General features: G+C 28.2%; 1 protein-coding gene across 2 annotated transcripts; it reads left to right on the forward strand.

Annotated features, from left to right (window-relative positions):
- Positions 1-5,648: 5,648 nt before the first annotated feature.
- Positions 5,649-17,497, forward strand: LOC107446708 (oxidoreductase NAD-binding domain-containing protein 1; the record flags this gene model as incomplete). Of its 2 annotated transcripts, none has more annotated exon segments than XM_043043193.2 (7): positions 5,649-5,710; positions 8,931-9,010; positions 9,126-9,232; positions 10,414-10,555; positions 12,699-12,950; positions 14,919-15,012; positions 17,241-17,497. In XM_043043193.2, coding segments are annotated over 6 exon segments (783 nt in total). In that variant the 3' UTR covers positions 17,408-17,497.
- Positions 17,498-19,436: the final 1,939 nt, after the last annotated feature.

A 19,436-nucleotide genomic window follows, 5' to 3' on the forward strand; every position in this document is an offset into this window, starting at 1 on the left:
AACTATTTTATTTACAACAGGTCAAATATTTAACATATTCTTATTCGTATTTTGTAATTAAATAAATTAACATTTAAATCTTAGATTCCTCGAACCATCCACCTTTTACTTTTATTATTGCCTTACATATGCGTGGCATTCGTTCTAACAAACCATTAATCACTTTAAGTGATATAGAGTTCCATTCCTGTTGTAAAATGTCCCATAACTGATTTCTATTCGAAATATCAGAGCATCGTTTGCAAGAACAAACAAATTTTCGATGAAATGTGACATCTATGAGACATTGTTTTAATCATATTCATAATAAATTCTTTTTAATAACAATAATTACAATAATGAATAAGAATATTTGTTTTATAACCAATATTAATTATTTGAAAATATAGAAAACGTTAAAATTAAAAAGTTCTTTGGTAGAAGATGTATGGACCAAAAGACCGCATATGTGGAGTGCTCAAAAATCGAGAATAGTACACATGTTTTTCAAAATTCTATAACTTCGTCAAAAAAAATCAAATCGATCTGAAATTTTGAGGACTCACATAGAACGGTTCAAATATCTATTTTCTATCAGCAGAAAGTGCAAAAAAATTTTTTTGCAAGTTTGGCAAGCGTTCTAACTTAACAACTTTTTTCACCATAGAAACAACCCATGATGAAAAGCTGGATTCAGTTCGCAAAAAACGAAGTATTGCAATTTGATCATATGCAACTAACTGTAGAAGGTTCACTTTAGAACATATCAAATTTTCATGCATTTTGAATGATTTTTCGTAGTTCTATGAACATTTGAATTTAGACCTTTTTTTTGTAGATTTCAAAATTTTCGCAAACTTTTGACCGGTAGTGTATATATTAAAAAAAAGCTGCAAATTTTCGTTATTCATTTTCAAAAGAAAAAAAATTTCATTCAAAAAATGAAATGTTTAAAAGTTAGCAATTTGAGCTATATCTTTAAATCAAGCATAATGCAGACAATTTTTTTATATATTATTTTTGAGGGGTGTGAACCTGAGAAAAGTTGATTTTTAGGTTGCCTGATTCCTTTCACTACATCGTAAAATACAGAAAAAAGTACCTATAGTCTCTATGGTGAAAGCCGATAATTAATAAATTTCGTGAAAGCAGAAACTTTAAGGAAAGATTATTACAATTTTAGTAGTGGAGAAACAAACTACCAAGGTTTCGTGTTTTTGCATACCACAGAAAATTTTAATAATAACGTACGTGAACTTTTTATTAGTAATAAATATCAAATAATGAATGAAATTTCCAACATTAAAGCAAAATGCGTATCAAATTACAAAATACTGCAGTTTTCAATCATTTTCTTAATAATATTTCATAACCATTGTATAATAATTATGTTTGTTTTTGTTGTAATCTTTAATCTTACATAATTTACATCTTACTATATTGTTACGCATGTATTTGTAATGTAAAGTCATCTTGATTACGTCGAAAATCTATCAAAATATGTGGATTAAATAGAAAATTTTTTGAATTTTTTTTTCTTTTTCGAAGGTCATGAAACCAATTTCAAAATGAATTTTATTTCCCAAGTTGTATAATTATTATTCGTGGTTTTACGAAAAAAATGTTTTTTTTCTATTTAGATAAAACATTTTTTTTTAATTATAAACAATTGAAAGAGAATAAAAATAAATCAATTGGAAACTTTGTGACCATATAAAATTTTTTTTATTTGTTTTCCTAATAAAATTTTTAAAAAAAATTGCAATGAACAATGAATCGCAATCGTTATTCGCAATCAATTGAGAAGAAAAAAAATTATAATTTGCAAAAAAAAAAAAAAAAAAAAAACTATAATGCAAATTTTTATTAAGTGATTATATAAATGAATATGTAAATGTAATAATGAACTGGGCTAACTGGCTGGTGCTTTCTACACTAGGGTGCAATGCAAGCTTTTCACTGCATAAATTTCCGGGTTACTGTTTCCTGTGTATTTTGAAGTCATTTGGCTCACAACGTGAGCATTGTATTTTGAGACTCTCTTGAGTTGTATTTCCTGTATACGTGTATTTATTATTTATGTTTAAAAATAGAATCGTAATTTGAAGACTTGTCATTTCAAGAAGTAAGAAATTGAAAAAAAAAAAATTATCGTTATAAAACACTTCTTACATCGTCAACAATTTACCTATCCTAAATCATAATTTAAGTTCAAACCAAAATGATAATTTGTAAAATAAACTTAATCTCGCTGCTCGAACAATATGCTAACACTATGGTACACACCTTGCTACAAGAAAAACAGTAATAAACAAGAAAAAAGATTCCAAATTAGTAAAAATTGCAAAAAAGTGAGTATACTCTCTAGCGAGTAATCTAGCAACCATGTCAATTTTTTAACAATACAGTTATAAAGGACTAAAACAAATTTCCACTTCAAACTCACCAGAATTAATTAATATTATTGTTATCTAACGAAATACAGCAGATTTGAGCTCAGAAATTACATAATTTCTTCTATTCATTAAAAACAAAATTATCTATTCTATTTGAAAATATCGCTTCGCAGAATAAGCGGTTGTAAGCAGCTGCATACTTCTTAACCGGAAGTAAAACATCAGTTGTGCTGTCCCATAGCGTGGGGTTTTAGGAAATAACACTCTTATATCTAACAAGCACTATTTATTAATTAATTACAACATTTAGAATTTAGAATACAAAAGATGCGTCTTAACGCAACGCTAACAGATGAGGAATACAAACTGAAACTTTTAGAGGGAAAGTCCCAATTCGATTGCGTAGGCGTGATAGTTCGTAAACATAGCCTCGAACGGCTAAATACACGACATCTCCTCCCCCTTTAAAATGGAGATTTAAAGGTCAAGTCTCTTAGGGGGCCGTCTAATCCTTTGTGATCGCCTCGGCTGAAATGGAGTTTGTTGAGAAGTTGAAGATGGAGTACTTCTCGGCAAAACAGCTGAACTCGGTTTCTTAGTTGGAGATGGTTGGCGAGTTTCTGGTGTTGATTTGCCGGATCCAGAGTGGTTTTGGATATCTCCGCCAGGATCAGTGGATTCAGGAGAATTATCAGTAGTGCCGATGTGTGAGGTCTCACTGCTGAAACTAACTCGTGGAACGTGAATAGTCTTATCCAAGATCTGGTCTCCTGTTGGTCGCATTTGGTCTACGTGGCGTCTATACAATGTACCTTGCACATTAACTGTGTAATGAAGAGCTCCATCTTTGCTCATAACTGTTCCAAATTTCCACCTTGCGTTGGGTGAACGATAGTCTCGAATAGCCACCTTATCACCTTCGTGAAAAATACGATCTTGAAAATCATACGTGCTTTTTCTGATCTTCTCATTGACTCTTCCGACCAAGTCAGGGAGAACAAGATCTATTCTAGTCCTAATGTCTCTCTTAAGGAAAAGCATAGCCGGACTAATCATAGTTGTCATATTAGGAGCCTTGCGATATTGCATGAGGAAGGTGCTAACCTTTTGCTGGATATTTCCTGCAAAGTTCTGCATGGCACGGAGAGATTGTTTTAATGTATGCACGTAGCGCTCTGCTTGTCCATTGCTGGATGGTTTGAAAGGGGCGCATGTCTTATGCTTAATGCCATTGCTTCGTATAAATGTTTGGAACTCTTGTGAAGTAAACTGTGTGCCGTTGTCGGAAACTAACACTACAGGTAGTCCAAAACGTGAAAAGCAATCTCGGAGGCATTCAATTGTCTTGAATGAGTTGGCTGTCTTCATGGGGTAAACTTCAAGCCATTTTGAATGTGCGTCAACAATAAGTAGAAACATCCGTTCAAATATAGGTCCTGCGAAATCAATGTGCACTCTTTCCCATGGTGCACTGGGATATTCCCAATGATGAACTTTTGCTTTTGCTGGGTCCGTTTTGAACCTAGCACAGTCCAAACAGTTTTTCGCAGAATTCTCTATGTCTTGGTCAATGTCTTGCCAATACACGTAAGATCTGGCAATTGCTTTCATTTTTACTACACCAAGATGCCCATGATGCAACTCGTCTAGTATTTTTGCTTTGTAGCAGTCTGGAATACACACTCGTTGCCCATACATAATACACCCATCCTGTAAGGTATATTTTTCCTTCCCCTCTAATTGACCTCCATATTGTAATATTTTTAAAAGTTTTCCCAAGTGTTCATCGAACTGCGTGGCTTTTGCTAAATCTTTGGCAGTAACGGGTAAGGTTTCAATTTGGGAAATTTGGTATACTGCAATATCATCTTTTAATTCCAGTTCTTCAGATTTCAATGGTAGACGTGATAAGCAGTCAGCATTGCCGTGGTCCTTTGTATTGCGATAAACGATATCAAAATTATAAGCTTGCAGAACAAGAGCATAATGCAAAAGTCTTGTCGCAGAAAGGACTGGGAGACCCTTTTTACATGAAAAGATGGAAACCAGGGGCTTGTGGTCAGTAATCAAAGTGAATCGATTTCCCTTTAAGTAAACATAGCCTCGAACGGCTAAATACACGACATCAGTCCAGTAACGGTTATGTATTTTAGGAACTGTTCTAGTTAATGAATGGTTGACTGAATGTAAGAAATAACAGGCTTCCTAAAATCAGAAGAAATTTAGAAAACTTCCGGTGTATTCCTCGGCTTATGTTACGTTTGAGAGGCGATGTATGAACAGGCTTAATATTTTAGGAAGCTTTATTATTTTAATTTGTGATTAAATTTACTCGTAATTTTTCCATTCATAAGAGTTTCCTGTAATTTATAAATTTTAACTGGTTGTGAGCCTAAAACAAATGTAAGAAAATTATAATCAAAAAATAAATAAAGTGTAAGGTTTACCATGTTTTTAGCATTATCCCTTATTTGGCTATATCTGTGCAAAATTTCACCGTCTGATATTGTTTAAGTTTTTCCTACTCTTTTTTGCCCCCAATTATTTTAAAAATTCTTAAAAGCTTCGCTTTACTTCCATAATTTACAAATGTTGATGCATAAAATATAAATAAAATTTTTTTATTCTAAATTTAATTCACCAAGGACCAAATTAAACGCTATTAAATTATAAGAACGCGTAATATAGTAAGGACTATTAATACTATAATAATATTGGATGGTGCGCTTTTTGAAGTTTTGGCGTAAAAATAAATCGGAAGTAGTAACCCGGAAGTCTTACGATGAATTCTAACTTGTAGCGCCATCTGTGCTTAGCTGTCAAACATTCATACGTAACTTTTGAAATAGATTGAATATTCGTTATTGATCATTTTGCTATGAAAATACAATATTCAAACATAATGCTCTCAAAACAGAAGCAATTAAAATAAACGAAAAGCATAACTACAATAAATCATGATTGGTCTGAGCATTACTTATTAAAATGAAAATTTGCATGAACTCTGAACTGAACTGAACTACAGTTTCTAATAAAAATAGCAAAAGCAAAACAAGAATTGGAATAATATAAACAATTTACAATTTATAGATAATATAAATTTTCTGGTATATGATACAAACAATTGTATTTTAATAAAATTACGAAATTCCTGTGCTGATTTTGTTTTTATAATCATCAACTATTTGAAATTAATATCAGAAGTTACTTTATTGCGCAATTCACAAAACTTTCAATTTCGTTAGGATTTTTTTTTTTCTTTTTTCATTATTCGATATGATTTTAAAGATAATAGAAAAATATCCATCTCACTTATTAAAAGTATCTTATCAGAGGTATGATACACTAAACGTCTATATTATATAATTACATGTTGAGTAAAATTGTTGTTACTCTCATGTTTAATTTATAATAAATTGTTTTCTTATTCATTGCAAAATATTATATGAAAAACCTTTATAAATTCATCATTACTTTCCGTTGAAATGATAAACTTAAAAAATAATTGAGCTTTCGTAGTTTTTTTATGTGTAATATTTCAAGTGCCAGGGAATTAAACCTTCAAGATTGCTTAAGAATTCTTTGAAAGATGATATTATTGTAAATTTGTGATAATTCATAAATTTCGAAAAATTAATTTTCCCTTGGACATTTAGCTTATATTTCGTCTGTCGCTGTTTTTCTTATTCTGTTTTGCTTCTAGGTAATTTTGTTAGATTAAATGAAACAAAATTATGAAGCATAAATTACCAATATGTTAATTTTGCCTATGCTATATTTTTTTCATGTCATAAAATGTAAATTTTTTATGTTATAAGTAGTGCAGTTTTTTTAAGTTTTTAATATCAATTAATTATATCTGAGATAATGTATCCATCTTCAGTGCATATTCCAAGTATAAAAGTGATGTCTAAATTAAATACATTATCTTAGATACATATCTTACATTTTCTTACAAATTTAAAAAAAAAATTGCTATGAAAATTTTTTTTCTTCCTAAACTCAAGTCCTGTTAGTTAACATTACAATTAAATATTATTCTTATTTTTTAACTGTTGTAGTTAAAATTAGATAATAATAATGCAAAACATAATAAATTGTAATTTTAGTACTAAAATGAGTTTTTATAAAAACACACAACTATTATAGCATAAAAAAGTTTTTTAGGAAGTAAACTAAACTTCTTGCAGGTTGAAATATGTAAATAATTTAGCTATTTGAAATTCAAATTTTTGCTCATTTTTCTGCACATTTTTAGTTAATTGAATAGATTTGAAGGGTGCGAAGCGTTTTTAAAAGTTGCTTATTTTTTAAAAAAGCCCTTATAGGTGCTTTTTTCATTGGGTATTTTTAAATAGTGCTTAATTTTCCCTTTTTCAAAATGAGATTTTTCCTTTACTATGTTGATTTTCTCTTCAAATTACGCAAAAAGATACAGTTCTGATTGTTCTATTCAACGTTTTCACAATTAATTCAACCCAAATCTATTTTGCTTATTGTCAGTTCGTAGCGCATGAAAACTACATTCGTTTTACATGATTCAAAATTTCGTGATTTTTGATAAATCTAAAAAACAATGCCAAAAGGTTGTGTTTTTTTACATGACGGTTAAAATAAGATAAAACCGTCAGTTGTCAAAAACTTTCCAACCCTGCCTAATTCTGATATTCTTTTAAAGTGCTTAAAAATATGATTTGAGTGCTTAAAAGGTACTTATTTTTTGTTGAATAATTTGTCTACGCATCCTGGATTTGAAGCAAATGTAATTTAATGTGATGCATTCATAAATTTTATAAAAATTCATTAATGAGCAAATAATAAATGTTACTTTAAAGATAAATGAACCTGTATCTGAAGATATTTTTAACTTTTTCTTACATATCAGGATGATATTGATTAGTTTCATATTTGAATATCCTGTATAACAAAGATACAAGGAGTAAACTATATGAATATGCAAGCTATTACAGAAATTTGTGAAAGTGATGCGAAATTCAATAGCATTTAGTTTGGTCCTGGGTGAATTAAATTAAAAATAATAAATAAATTTTTTATTTCTATTTTATGCATCAACATTTTTAAATTATAGAAATAAAGCTAAGGTTTTTAGAACTTTAAAAACAATTAGGGGGCAAAATAGAGTAGGAAAAGCTTGAATCAGCAGTAATACTGAAACAATAATAAAGAACTTATTCTTAATTGTTTACAATTTCAAATTGAATGTTAATGTTTACTTTTACATAACTGTAATTGAATTGCTGAATAATAATATTTAACGGTTTTTTTTAAAATTTTAACCACTCATTCCTTTGAATAACCAGTTTGGGAAAAAAAATGTTCCTAAGTTTTAATTTGTTCTTTAGCAACAAACTTGTGTCAAAGTGATTTGTTACTTGTATTTTACCTTGAAATGTGTTGTATAAAATATTAGGGTTTACAATCAGCTATAGCTTATACTCGGTGTCCCAAAAATACAATAAAATCTATGTTTTATAGCATTATGCTTGGGAAGGGATTTCATCCCACCAAATTACTAATATAGTTAAACTTCCCACTAATAGGTGGTACTGCAGAATTGGAATAACTGCATGAGCATCCACTGTTTTAATATGTAAACCCCATCAAAATCCTTCATAAGTTCTCACTAACTCATTTCTTGGCAAATGTCAAATGGGGATATCACAGGTGAAATTTATTTGCAGCTCTCGCATATCTTCAGTGCACTTATTGGCAGGTAGTTTACTAAATGTGCAATTTAATGGGATGAAATTCCTAGTAGCTCAAGCATAATGCCATCAACCATACATTTATACCATTTGTTTTATAAATTGATTCCATCTCCATCAGGCATTATTATGACACCCAGTCAGTGGCTTAGTTTTGGGGAGGCTTTTATGGGACATCTCCTCCGAAATTATAAATTACTTGACTAATGGGCTATTCGGTTCGGTAAGAAAGATGTTGACATAAAAAAATTTCATTTTTCTCTTGATTTAAACATTTAGAATGTATATATAACTTGCTCACTTGTGCGACCACCGAGAAAGGAACTTGCTAGTAGTAACAGCATTTTAGTAGTTAGACGTATTAAACCTTCAACTTTGAAGTTTAAAAAAAAAAATAATAATAATTCAACCTACCACAACAAATCAGTAATGAAAAAATATATAAATATGATCTATTTGTTAGCTTACTTAGCTCTTAAATGTTTAATTATTAAAGAATCTTTCCAACTTTACTTGTTCATTTACAACCACTTTGTAAAATCTTTTTCAACGACTATACAAGTTGGCAGGTATATGTATATTTGTCAAAAGGCGTAACCCCTCCAAATATACAATAAAACTATGCCACTGCACCCAGTATATAATAATGTTAATAGCAGTTTAAAACTGGCCATATTTCATTCACTCAGAAAAAGTATTGGAGTTATTTTATTTATTTTTTTAATTATTTATTTTTCTAACAAAAGTTTTTTGTTTGTAATAATATATTATTTTTATATAATATTAAAATTATTTTCTTATATTATTAATTTATATACAACCTTTGCAGACAATTTTGTGCACAATCCATCAAGTTTTCCAGTAGGGCAGATTTTCGTATGTCTCCAAATGTTTACCGACAAAAGGCAGGTAACACATTCGATTTTAAATTGTATTTTTGAAGGTATAAACTTCTATCTCTGTAATAAGTAGTTGTATGTGTATTTAATTATTCTGTCTTTTTAAGTTTGTCCTTATATTATAGAAGATCTACACAGCTGTTGTAAAAAGCATACAAAATGCCTCTCCAACAATAAAAATAGCCCGCCTTTATGTGGAGGAAAAAGGGTTTTCTTTTAAAGCAGGGCAATGGTAATATCTTATTTTAACCATTAGAGTGAAAATGCTTGTGCATTAAGTAGTGCAGTTTTTTTAAGTTNTAATCGTATAGTTTGATTACAAGTAATCACAATTACATGTAATCAAATTACATGTAATCAAATTACATGTAATCATATATTTTGATTACTTGTAATCATAATTACTTGTAATCATTTTTGTTGTGATTACTTGTAATCACAATTACTTGGAATCACGATTACAAGTAATTGATTACTTGTAATCGTGATTATCATGTATAGCTGTAATTATCTGTAATCAATTACAGTTGTAATCGATTACTGTAATCAAAGGCCAACTCTGGTTGTTTGTAGTATATAACATCCTTGTAGTCCCACAAAATTGACAGCAAGGTCATTTTCTGATGGAATTCCGCTTTTGATATAATTTATATTGGTTCATCATGCTTAGACCATGATCTTTTTTGGTTAACATTATCGTAAGCGACTCATTTTTAAATGCCAATGATAATTTGCTTAATACATAAGGTCAACTGCATTACATTTTAAATGTGTCTCACAAATATTATTTCGCTGTCTGATTTGAATTGCTTTCATTTGCGCGTAACACAAATATTGAGTTTCTAAATAAGTCCGAGACTATTTTCTTAATAAGACACAACAATTTTCAATCATTGTGTCTGATGCATTTAACTGTTTTTCAATCTTTCACTCAGTTATCTGATTATTCGATTCAATTATGTTTTTTTTTGTTGTATGCATTAATTTCAGAAAGTTACCCAAAACATCGGCCCTGTAAAAAATCTTCAGAATGAAATTTTTTTAAACCAATTTTGACATATGTTTTCTGTTAAACACTTAACACCATGAATTATACGTATCTCTTCAGCCACTGTCTCATCTCTATAAAATAAAAAAGTAAAATGTGCCAAAAATGCTTAAAATCAATCTTAAACTATCGATTTCAAACAAAATTTATTTATATAGCAACTTTAAGGCATTAACTACTGAGTCTCAAAAGAAAAAAAATTCTAACATTGACAACGAAAAAAATAAAATAAATTTAAAGCCATGCTACTAATGCAAACCGAAAGTAATTTCATGCCAACCCAAAATATTATAAACTCACTTGTAAAATATTTTGAAAAATAAAATTATTGATTTAATCTTATTTAATGTCTATTGTGTGTATAGGGTGGATTTCTATGTGCCTGGTATTTTAGAAGTCACTGGTTATAGCATGACATCACCTCCGAATGAAGCAAAAGAAAAGGGCATTTTAGAACTTTCAGTGAAATATGGAAAATTTCCTCCAACACACTGGCTTCATAATTATGTATGCAAATTTAAACTTTATTTATCATGCTTTAAATAAAAAACATATCTTAAGTATAGATAGAATGTTTGGCACATGTCAGATGCCTGTATAAAAAAATTATTTTTGTAGAGAAGAACATTAAGCTCCCTAAAAATGTCAAAAACTGAAAGTGTCTATTCCATTATTGTAGGGGAAGTGTATATATTTTTTTAGAAATTTTAATTTTTTTTTAGTTAGTGTTTCATTTATAGATAATAAATTACTGATTTTAAGAAAAATTTTCCTCTAACAAGGGCATCTAATTTCTTAGTAATGATTCTGAAATGTTAAGTAATTTTTAATCTTTAAAAATGCCTGTAATTTATAAATTATAAAGAAATAAAAGTAATTTCAGTTTCATGGAAAGTTCGTAATTTTTATAAATATGTTCTCTCTTATATGTTTACTATTTATTAAAGCACAAGCTCTTGATTTCATAATAGATTATAATTGAATGTAATAATAATATACATGGTCTAAATTATCCAAATTTCTTATCTGAGGTCATTTCAGTTCTACCGAAAATTTTTATGTCTTACTCAGCCAGCTTCAAAGTATCTGACTTAGCTAGAGCCACTCATTGCAGTTTCTATTCTTCATATTAAAATTTTGTTTCACATACATCAGCTACAATTTGTAAAAATTTTTTTTTTGTTTTGTTTATAACAGAAAATAGACAAAAGCTTGGTATGTGTTTATTTCTTTTTAGCTCTTTGAATCTGGCTAAAAAGAGAGTTAAGATGTCCTTTTGTTGACCATTTAATTAGGCGATTCTACTCCTATTGTAGATTTAGCATATTCCTGTGATGCCTTTATAGGCATCATGCATTTCCTAGCTTTTGAATTTTCTTTAATTTCATGAATTTAGTTTTTTAATCATTCTTTATCCTGTTTTAATTGATTTAATTACTATCACATTTTATAAAAAGGGAATATAAATAATTTTTTTCTTTCTTAACGATCAATGCAAAGGCTTACTTTTTAATTCATTACAATTGAATAACTCATTAATCCAGTGTCGCAACAAATCAAATATCAAAATCTATTTTTCTTTAAGCTGCTTAATTTCTCGGATCAATGTTTCGGCTTCAGGATTTTATTAAATTCTAATGGTCTCTTTGATTGTATTATCTATTGATAATTTACCAAATTTTGGGTCTCTTAGCATGCTCTTAAATGTCTGTTAGTATGTTAGAAAATACACATTTGCTGGTTATTTGAATTTCTTGGTAGTAGGACTGAGGGCTTTTGGATGTTCGATGGCCACTCAGTCTGACCGTTGAAAATGTGGCAAAATTTTTATGAAAGAAAAAATTAATGCTTTGAGAAAAATGTGAGGATGAAGTTTTTGTCAAGCTCCACATTAGCTCTTGGAGAACACTTGTTTATAACGGTGCCATTATGCAGAACTCTACTACTGCTTAATAAAGGAATATGTTTTATTTTGCTCTCTATATTTTATAAGTTAAAGACATGGTAAATTTTAATTCCAATTAATTAATTATTAAATGCAATTTTTATTAATAAATTTGAATTTCGATTAACACGGCATAATAATTCTTTACTTACATTAGGAGTTTCCACTTCTTCCTCTCCTCAGATATTTTACATTTTGCAAGTTTTTAATCTAAGTATTATCAATAAATAAATAGCTTTTTACCCAGCCTTTTTAATACCAAACTTAGTAAAAGTTGTGAAGGAAAAATTGTTATTTGCCTAGTAAAAATGCCAAAATTTGCTTCTTCTAAATAAGAAAAAAGTAACACAATGATTATAGATTAATAACAATCGTCAGTCTAATTAAATGAGAAAATTTTCATGTTCTAATATTAGCTTTGATCTGATGAAATTTTTGATAACTTTTTTTCTGTTTGCTGGATCTTTCATCGGTGTCGCATGTACTACTAAATTATCGAAATTCGGCCCAATTCCTGATATCTAGCATAATTTATAATCGGTTGATTTATTTTTAACTATTTATATCCAGAAATTTTTTTCCAAATGTGTTACATAAACTCCTGTCTTTTTTTCTTTTAACTTTTGCATGATTAAAATTTTAATATTTAATAGATTTAACAATAACAAAAATATGATCGCTGTAATAATATTTGTTGTAATTTAGTGTTGCCCAGGACAGGAAGTTCAAATAAGAGTTGGAGGAGACTTTTATTATGATCCGCTCTCAAATAGGGATGAAGCTGAAGCCGATCTTTTACTTATTGGTGGAGGAGTTGGCATAAATCCCTTAGTTTCAATACTTTATGAATACAGAGATTTACTCTTGGCTTCCCAGTTTCAGTCAGAAAATTCAATCCGCCCTGGAAAAGTTCATTTGTTGTACAGTGCAAAAACTGAAGAAGAGCTGGTATTTCGGGTGAGAATTTTCCACTTTGTTTATTATTTTGTGCATATATTAGTATACATTTTTTTTCACTAGTTGATTTTTGCATTAATTTTTTCCAATAAACTCTTACAAAAAATAGTTTTGATTAGTATGGGCATTACAGCAACATCAGAAAATCTCTTACCTCCCAACTCTATGAAAAAATCTCCAATCTATGTATTCATATCTCTCACTATTCTCTGACTCTCATTACATTGCTTTTCATATATAACGTAATTAAATTTTGATTCTAAGAATCACATACGTACCACTCATTAAAAAAAAGATAAATTTTATGTACCCAATACATATAAAAAACTTTTTCAGACGTGTGGCACAAATCGTTTAATATATTCCATTACTGGAATGACCATCTGTTTTAAACACCAACTCATATTCACCAACTGTTTAGAAAACTGTTTCCTTGCTTAAATAGATAGATACCAGTACCATCCCTTAAAATCTTATTTTGCTTAATTGGATAAAATGTTAATGATAATCTAAATCCTTTTGTTCATTTACCGTTTTTTTTTTAAACATTTGAAACTGAAGTTTTTTGTTACCAAAGCAATTTTGACATATTGAGTAGTGGTATGATAATTTTAAGTTTATTGTAACAAATGATGTCTCCATAATGATTTAATTGCATGCTCAAAGTATTGTATGCTTCAATTCTTATTTTTTTATTACTATAAGAAGTTATTAAATATTTTATTTCCAAGGACATTATTTAAGAATAGTATGATAATTTTTTCTTTTACTGCTTTTTTGTTTTAAATATTCATTTTGTATTTATTTATTCCAGTTACTTATGTTGGTTGGATACATTAAAAGCTAAATGTTATTGTAGATAGTGAAATGCTATTCTTTAATATATTACTTTTTCTTACAATATTTAAAAGAATAAATAGTCAATATGCATTACATTTTGAACTAAATGAAATACTATGCATGCAGAAATAAATACTTCTTTGTTTAAAAACAATAAAAAATCGTAAATTTTTGAAGCGAGCATAAAATTTAGTAACTTCCATTCATTTAGTTAAAAGTTAATGACTGTTAAATCCATCTAATGTTATGTGTACACAAAAATTTTTATCTTCATGAAGAACACATATCAAATCTTATCTTATAATCAAAATTTAATTATGTCTAATAGGAAAAACAATGTAATGAGAGCTATAATTTTGTTTTAATCTTTAATTTGTTGAAATAATATTTTTTCTTAAATTGTAAACAACAAAGTATCTCATTCGGTTTTTAATTTGGTTAGTTATATAAATTATTAAAAGGATCAGTATTATACAGTTTATTTTACTTCAACAAGATCTGTCTGTTTTAATATTATCAAATTAGAAGTGAAAAGAGAGGAAAGTGTGTAAAATAGAATTTTGGAAAGTGATTATCTCAGACATTATTCTTTAAAAATTTCTTTTCAGAATAAAATCACTGCAAATTGCTAAGTGTAATATTTAAAAACGACCTGTAGTTTTGAAAGTTTTTTTTCCAACTGGTTTTTATATTAATTCAGCAAAAAATATATTTCCATTTTACAGTGCTTAGCATTCAAATTTTGTAAAATAAATCATTTAAATGGTTACAGTCTGTTGATATTTTTATTCTTTAGGCATAATGTTGGTAGTAGTTTCATTGTTTATTGTACACATTTAAAAAAATACGTTAATTAAAAAGAGTATTATGTATAATAATATGTTAAGTGTTATATTTTACATACATAATTTGTTGTGCATTTATCATTATTTAAATCTTTTGTATTCGTTTTTCACATGAAAGAATGCAGGTTTATTTTATATTTCTTTCAAAAATAATCTATAGCAATTTTTGATTTAAAAAATTATTTAAATACATAAAATAAAATTAGTTTGAGCTGGTTAATTAATAAGTGTTATCATAAAAAAACAAAACAATTATGTGATGTATTTTTTTATGTATTTTCAGGATAAATTCAGCATAATAGAGAAAGAACATCCTACATTGATATGCCAATATTTTGTAACAAAACCAAAAGTAATACCTTCCCCAGGTATAATTTGTGAGTGTTTCATTTCTTTGCTTATTAACTGCAATAGAAAATGAAAATATCTGTTATAGTTTTATTTAAAATTTGTTTATTGTTTTAAGACATTGTTTATTAAATAAATAACGAGACATTCTAATTTTATTATTTTAAAAATGTGAATAAATAACTTATGTAAAAATAATGATGGTGCCTCTAGGGCACCCTTTTGATTTGTTAAGAATTTTAATAAATGATGCTATAGTAACTAAAATTAGGATAACTATTTAATATCGCAAAGGTATTTATCAAATCAATCTACTATATATATATATATTAGGAAACAAAATCAAATTCAACATTTGTCTTATGAACTTGAATGCAACAGATTGAAATCAACATACCCAAATATGCATGTGTCTCAATTTTTGCTCATCAACATTAATCATAAAATATATAGATATGTTGTTGGGATCTTGTTATATGCAAGAGTATTGTTAGTTCATCCTTGATAATTAAATAAAAACAAGTATGTACTGGATTGAGGCAGTACATTTTATACTCAGCAGGTATGCTGTTGATGTTTTTAACAATTAATGCTCTGAATCCATTTGTACTGGGTTAGGGCAGTGCCTTTTTTACTCAGCAGGTATGCTGTTGATGATTTTAACAATTAATGCTCTGAATCCTTTTGTACTGGATTGAGGCAGTACATTGTTTACTCAGCAGGTATGCTGTTGATGTTTTTAACAATTAATGCTCTGAATCCTTTTGTACTGGATTGAGGCAGTGCCTTTTTTACTCAGCAGGTATGCTGTTGATATTTTTAACAATTAATGCTCTGAATTCTTTTGTACTGGATTGAGGCAGTACATTTTTTACTCAGCAGGTATGCTGTTGATGTTTTTAACAATTAATGCTCTGAATCCTTTTGTACTGGGTTAGGGCAGTGCCTTTTTTACTCAGCAGGTATGCTGTTGATGTTTTTAACAATTAATGCTCTGAATCCTTTTGTACTGGATTGAGGCAGTGCCTTTTTTACTCAGCAGGTATATTGTTGATGTTTTTAACAATTAATGCTCTGAATCCTTTTGTACTGAATTGAGGCAGTACATTTTTTACTCAGCAGGTATGCTGTTGATGTTCTTAACAATTAATGCTCTCAATCCTTTTGTTATAAAGTATGTAATTTTAATTTTCTTCAAATATTGATAACATTAATTTTTCTCCTTCCCAGATAGAATTTTAAAAATATATATGTGTAAATGGTTGAATAAGTTGCGGCCGAAATTGAGTTTTAAGTAGTACAAACAATCATAGAAATGTTTTTAAAAGATTCTGAAAAGGGAAAAAAAAAAACTCTCTTTACATTGAGCACCTAATATTTTGTGTTAGATCTCTGCATTAATTCTTTTTCAGTCCTTTGATTTTTAAAAAAAGATAAAGTTACAAGATATTTTAGAAAAACTTATACGATATCACACTTTACTTAAAGTATATTATCAAGTTATTATTAATGAGAAAAAAAAGTATTATTCACCATTAGTCTTTTTCTCATTGGAAAATCTTTACATAAGTGAATACAGTCAAACTCACTTATAAAGAGCCCTGTTTAATGAGATCCCGATTTTAATGAAGAAATTTGAAAAGGTACAATATTAATTTTATTGGAGCATAGCTCAAGTTTAACAAGTACCTAATCCCCATTTTTAACAAGCAATGTTTCTGGGATTCATTAAATTTCTACCTATTTCCATCTTAGCTATGGGAAAATTTCTTTTAGATGTTGACTATGTTTTATGACACAGTAAAGAGACAATAATACAATTCAAGCAAATTAACTTTTGTACTATACAGAAATAAAAGAAGTACTATGTATGTATGAACTTTTATTTATTTTTTTCACCAACTGTTTTTTCTTTCTTTCAAGCATTTGGTTGTAAATGAGCAAATATTGTGGTCCTTTTGGACTCATACGTGAGTTCAACAGTAATTATCTTTTAAATGGTATTGTATTTTGCTGTTGCATTATTATTAAAAAATCAGTAATCAGCAAATTTAACAGTAATTATCCTTTAAACGACATTGTATTTTGTTGTTGCATTATTATTAAAAAAATGCTTTTAAAACTGAAGGAAAAGCTTTATATAGATATTTGTGTTGCTTTAAAAAACCTTAGCTAAGCTCAACATTCGGAGATTTATGATTTAACCTGAGTAATATTGCTTTAATCTTTGGTAATGTTAATGTCTCTTTTTTTTTAGATTCAAGAATAAAGAAAGAAAATGTTGCAGATTCAGTGAAAGAGTTAGAAACAGGTAAAACTTTGTGTTATATTTGTGGTCCATCAACTATGACTGATGATGTTGCTGGCTGGCTTTTAAACTTGGGCATAAAAAAAGAAAATATTAGGTACGAGAAATGGTGGTAACATCTGTATATTTAGGAATCATTGTCAATTAAATTATGTTTTAATAAGTTATGTTACATTTCTTATTGTAAATAAAATGAATTTACTATAGTTTTTTCTCTTAAGTAATTTCTTTTTAAAAAAAAGGTGTTTGATGTTAATTCAGTAGTTTTTTGATGATTGCGTTTTTAAATTTTGTTTTTAGTAATTTTATGTATGAAAATACAGTTACTCAAACTTTTTATACCCCTGATTAAAAATATTCAAAATTAATAAAGAAAATTTAATTAGACATTTGTACTATTTCATAACTTTAATCAAGGATAAATAACCTAAATACAGAGTGGTCAAGCAATGTGTTTGAAAATCTTATAAATGATATTAACTACAAGCGAGATCAAACTTGGTGCTTGTAAATAGTGGGCAGTTGTAGAGGTGAATATGTATTGCAACTGTTATCACTATTCTACTGACCAGACAAAATCAGATTACACCTTGCACGTCTAAGGTGGTTTTAAATGGTTGTGCTTAACCCTAAATTTAAACCTTTGTGAGGTTGATTGAATAGCAAAATGTAGTAGACTCTTACCGATTTTAAAGTTGCTGTCATGTGCGATTAGTGAATTCCAGTGCTATAATTTTTAAAGAATGTGGTTTCTTATAAACTTATTGTCATTAAGTGCGTACTATTAAATTTCAATTCATTAAAACCATTTTATGACTTTTGTTTTAAATTTTTCTTTTTTAGTTTTAAACATTACTTGCCGAGTCTCCCTAATGTGTGTTCAAAATCTGTCTAACATCACAAATTGAAAAAATAAAAAATGCTATATCTACAATAAATAAAAAAATTATAAATTGTTCTGATTTTTGGATGATATACCTTTTTTCTGCTACAACGCTTATATGCTATAGTAAATGGGGATTCCAAAACCATAATTTAAAAATAAAAAAAAAACTTGTTCAGAAAGAAAGACCTTCTTTATGATGAGCTGTATGTTTTTAACGAAGTAATTTAATTCAGACAAAAAATACAAATTTTAGTTTAGTTGACCAAAAGATAGTGTGGAGAGTCATATCGATAATGTCAACATTCATCTAATAAAAGATACCCCAACATAGAATCGAGTTAACATGTTTTATATATTAGTGAATTAAAATCGTATTTTTGTAGTGGTAGACACACTACAGGTTTTTCCCACCGTCAAAAAGTTACAACTTTAAAATTAATTGTATATATTTGAAATATAATTAATAATATTAAAAAAGTAACATAATTTTGATATTTTCAAAGGTGGTATTTCTACTTTAAACTGTTCCTTACTATTGTTGCAAAATGAGTACTTAATACATTTTCATGACACTACTGCACAATACACAGAAACATCTTAAGGTCTGAAAATGTGGTTTATCATTATAACTAAACCCTTTAAATGAACTGGGAATAACATGTTAGTTTTTTTTTTCCTTGTGTGTTTTTTTTTAAGCCATTCAATCAAAAAATACAGATTATTGAAAAAAACTTTATTGGTTAAAGATTATAAATATAATAGAAATAATTTCTACTTCCACTACATTTTATGCATTCTGCCCTGAGAAAAAGTTTTGCTTTAGAAGCAGATACACAAAACCAAATTATTTTAAATACAAATATCTGTTTGAAACAGCATTTCCTTAACAAATACTAGGTTCCTGCATTTAAATTGATGACATTATATGTCATCACAATGTTTTTCCTACATATACATACTTTTATAAAGAAACTACACAAGTCTAAAAGAAAAATGGAAGCACATGCTGTGCAACAAAAGAAAAAAAGGTCCAACTATTTAGATAAGATAAAAATTGCAGAACATTTAAAGTCAGAACAAACAAAATTTATAAATTAAAAGAACATATAATTTTTTTTTAAATATGTACATATGAAACAATAAATTTTCATAAAATGTATCACATATAACAATTTATTTATTTTTATTAGAATACAACATATTCAAAATAAAATGTGTAATACTTGAGGCCGGAATAATTAATATAAACTTGTTCCTAA

The sequence above is a fragment of the Parasteatoda tepidariorum genome, chromosome 7 (genome assembly GCF_043381705.1).
Source record: "Parasteatoda tepidariorum isolate YZ-2023 chromosome 7, CAS_Ptep_4.0, whole genome shotgun sequence".
Classification (NCBI taxonomy): domain Eukaryota; kingdom Metazoa; phylum Arthropoda; class Arachnida; order Araneae; family Theridiidae; genus Parasteatoda; species Parasteatoda tepidariorum.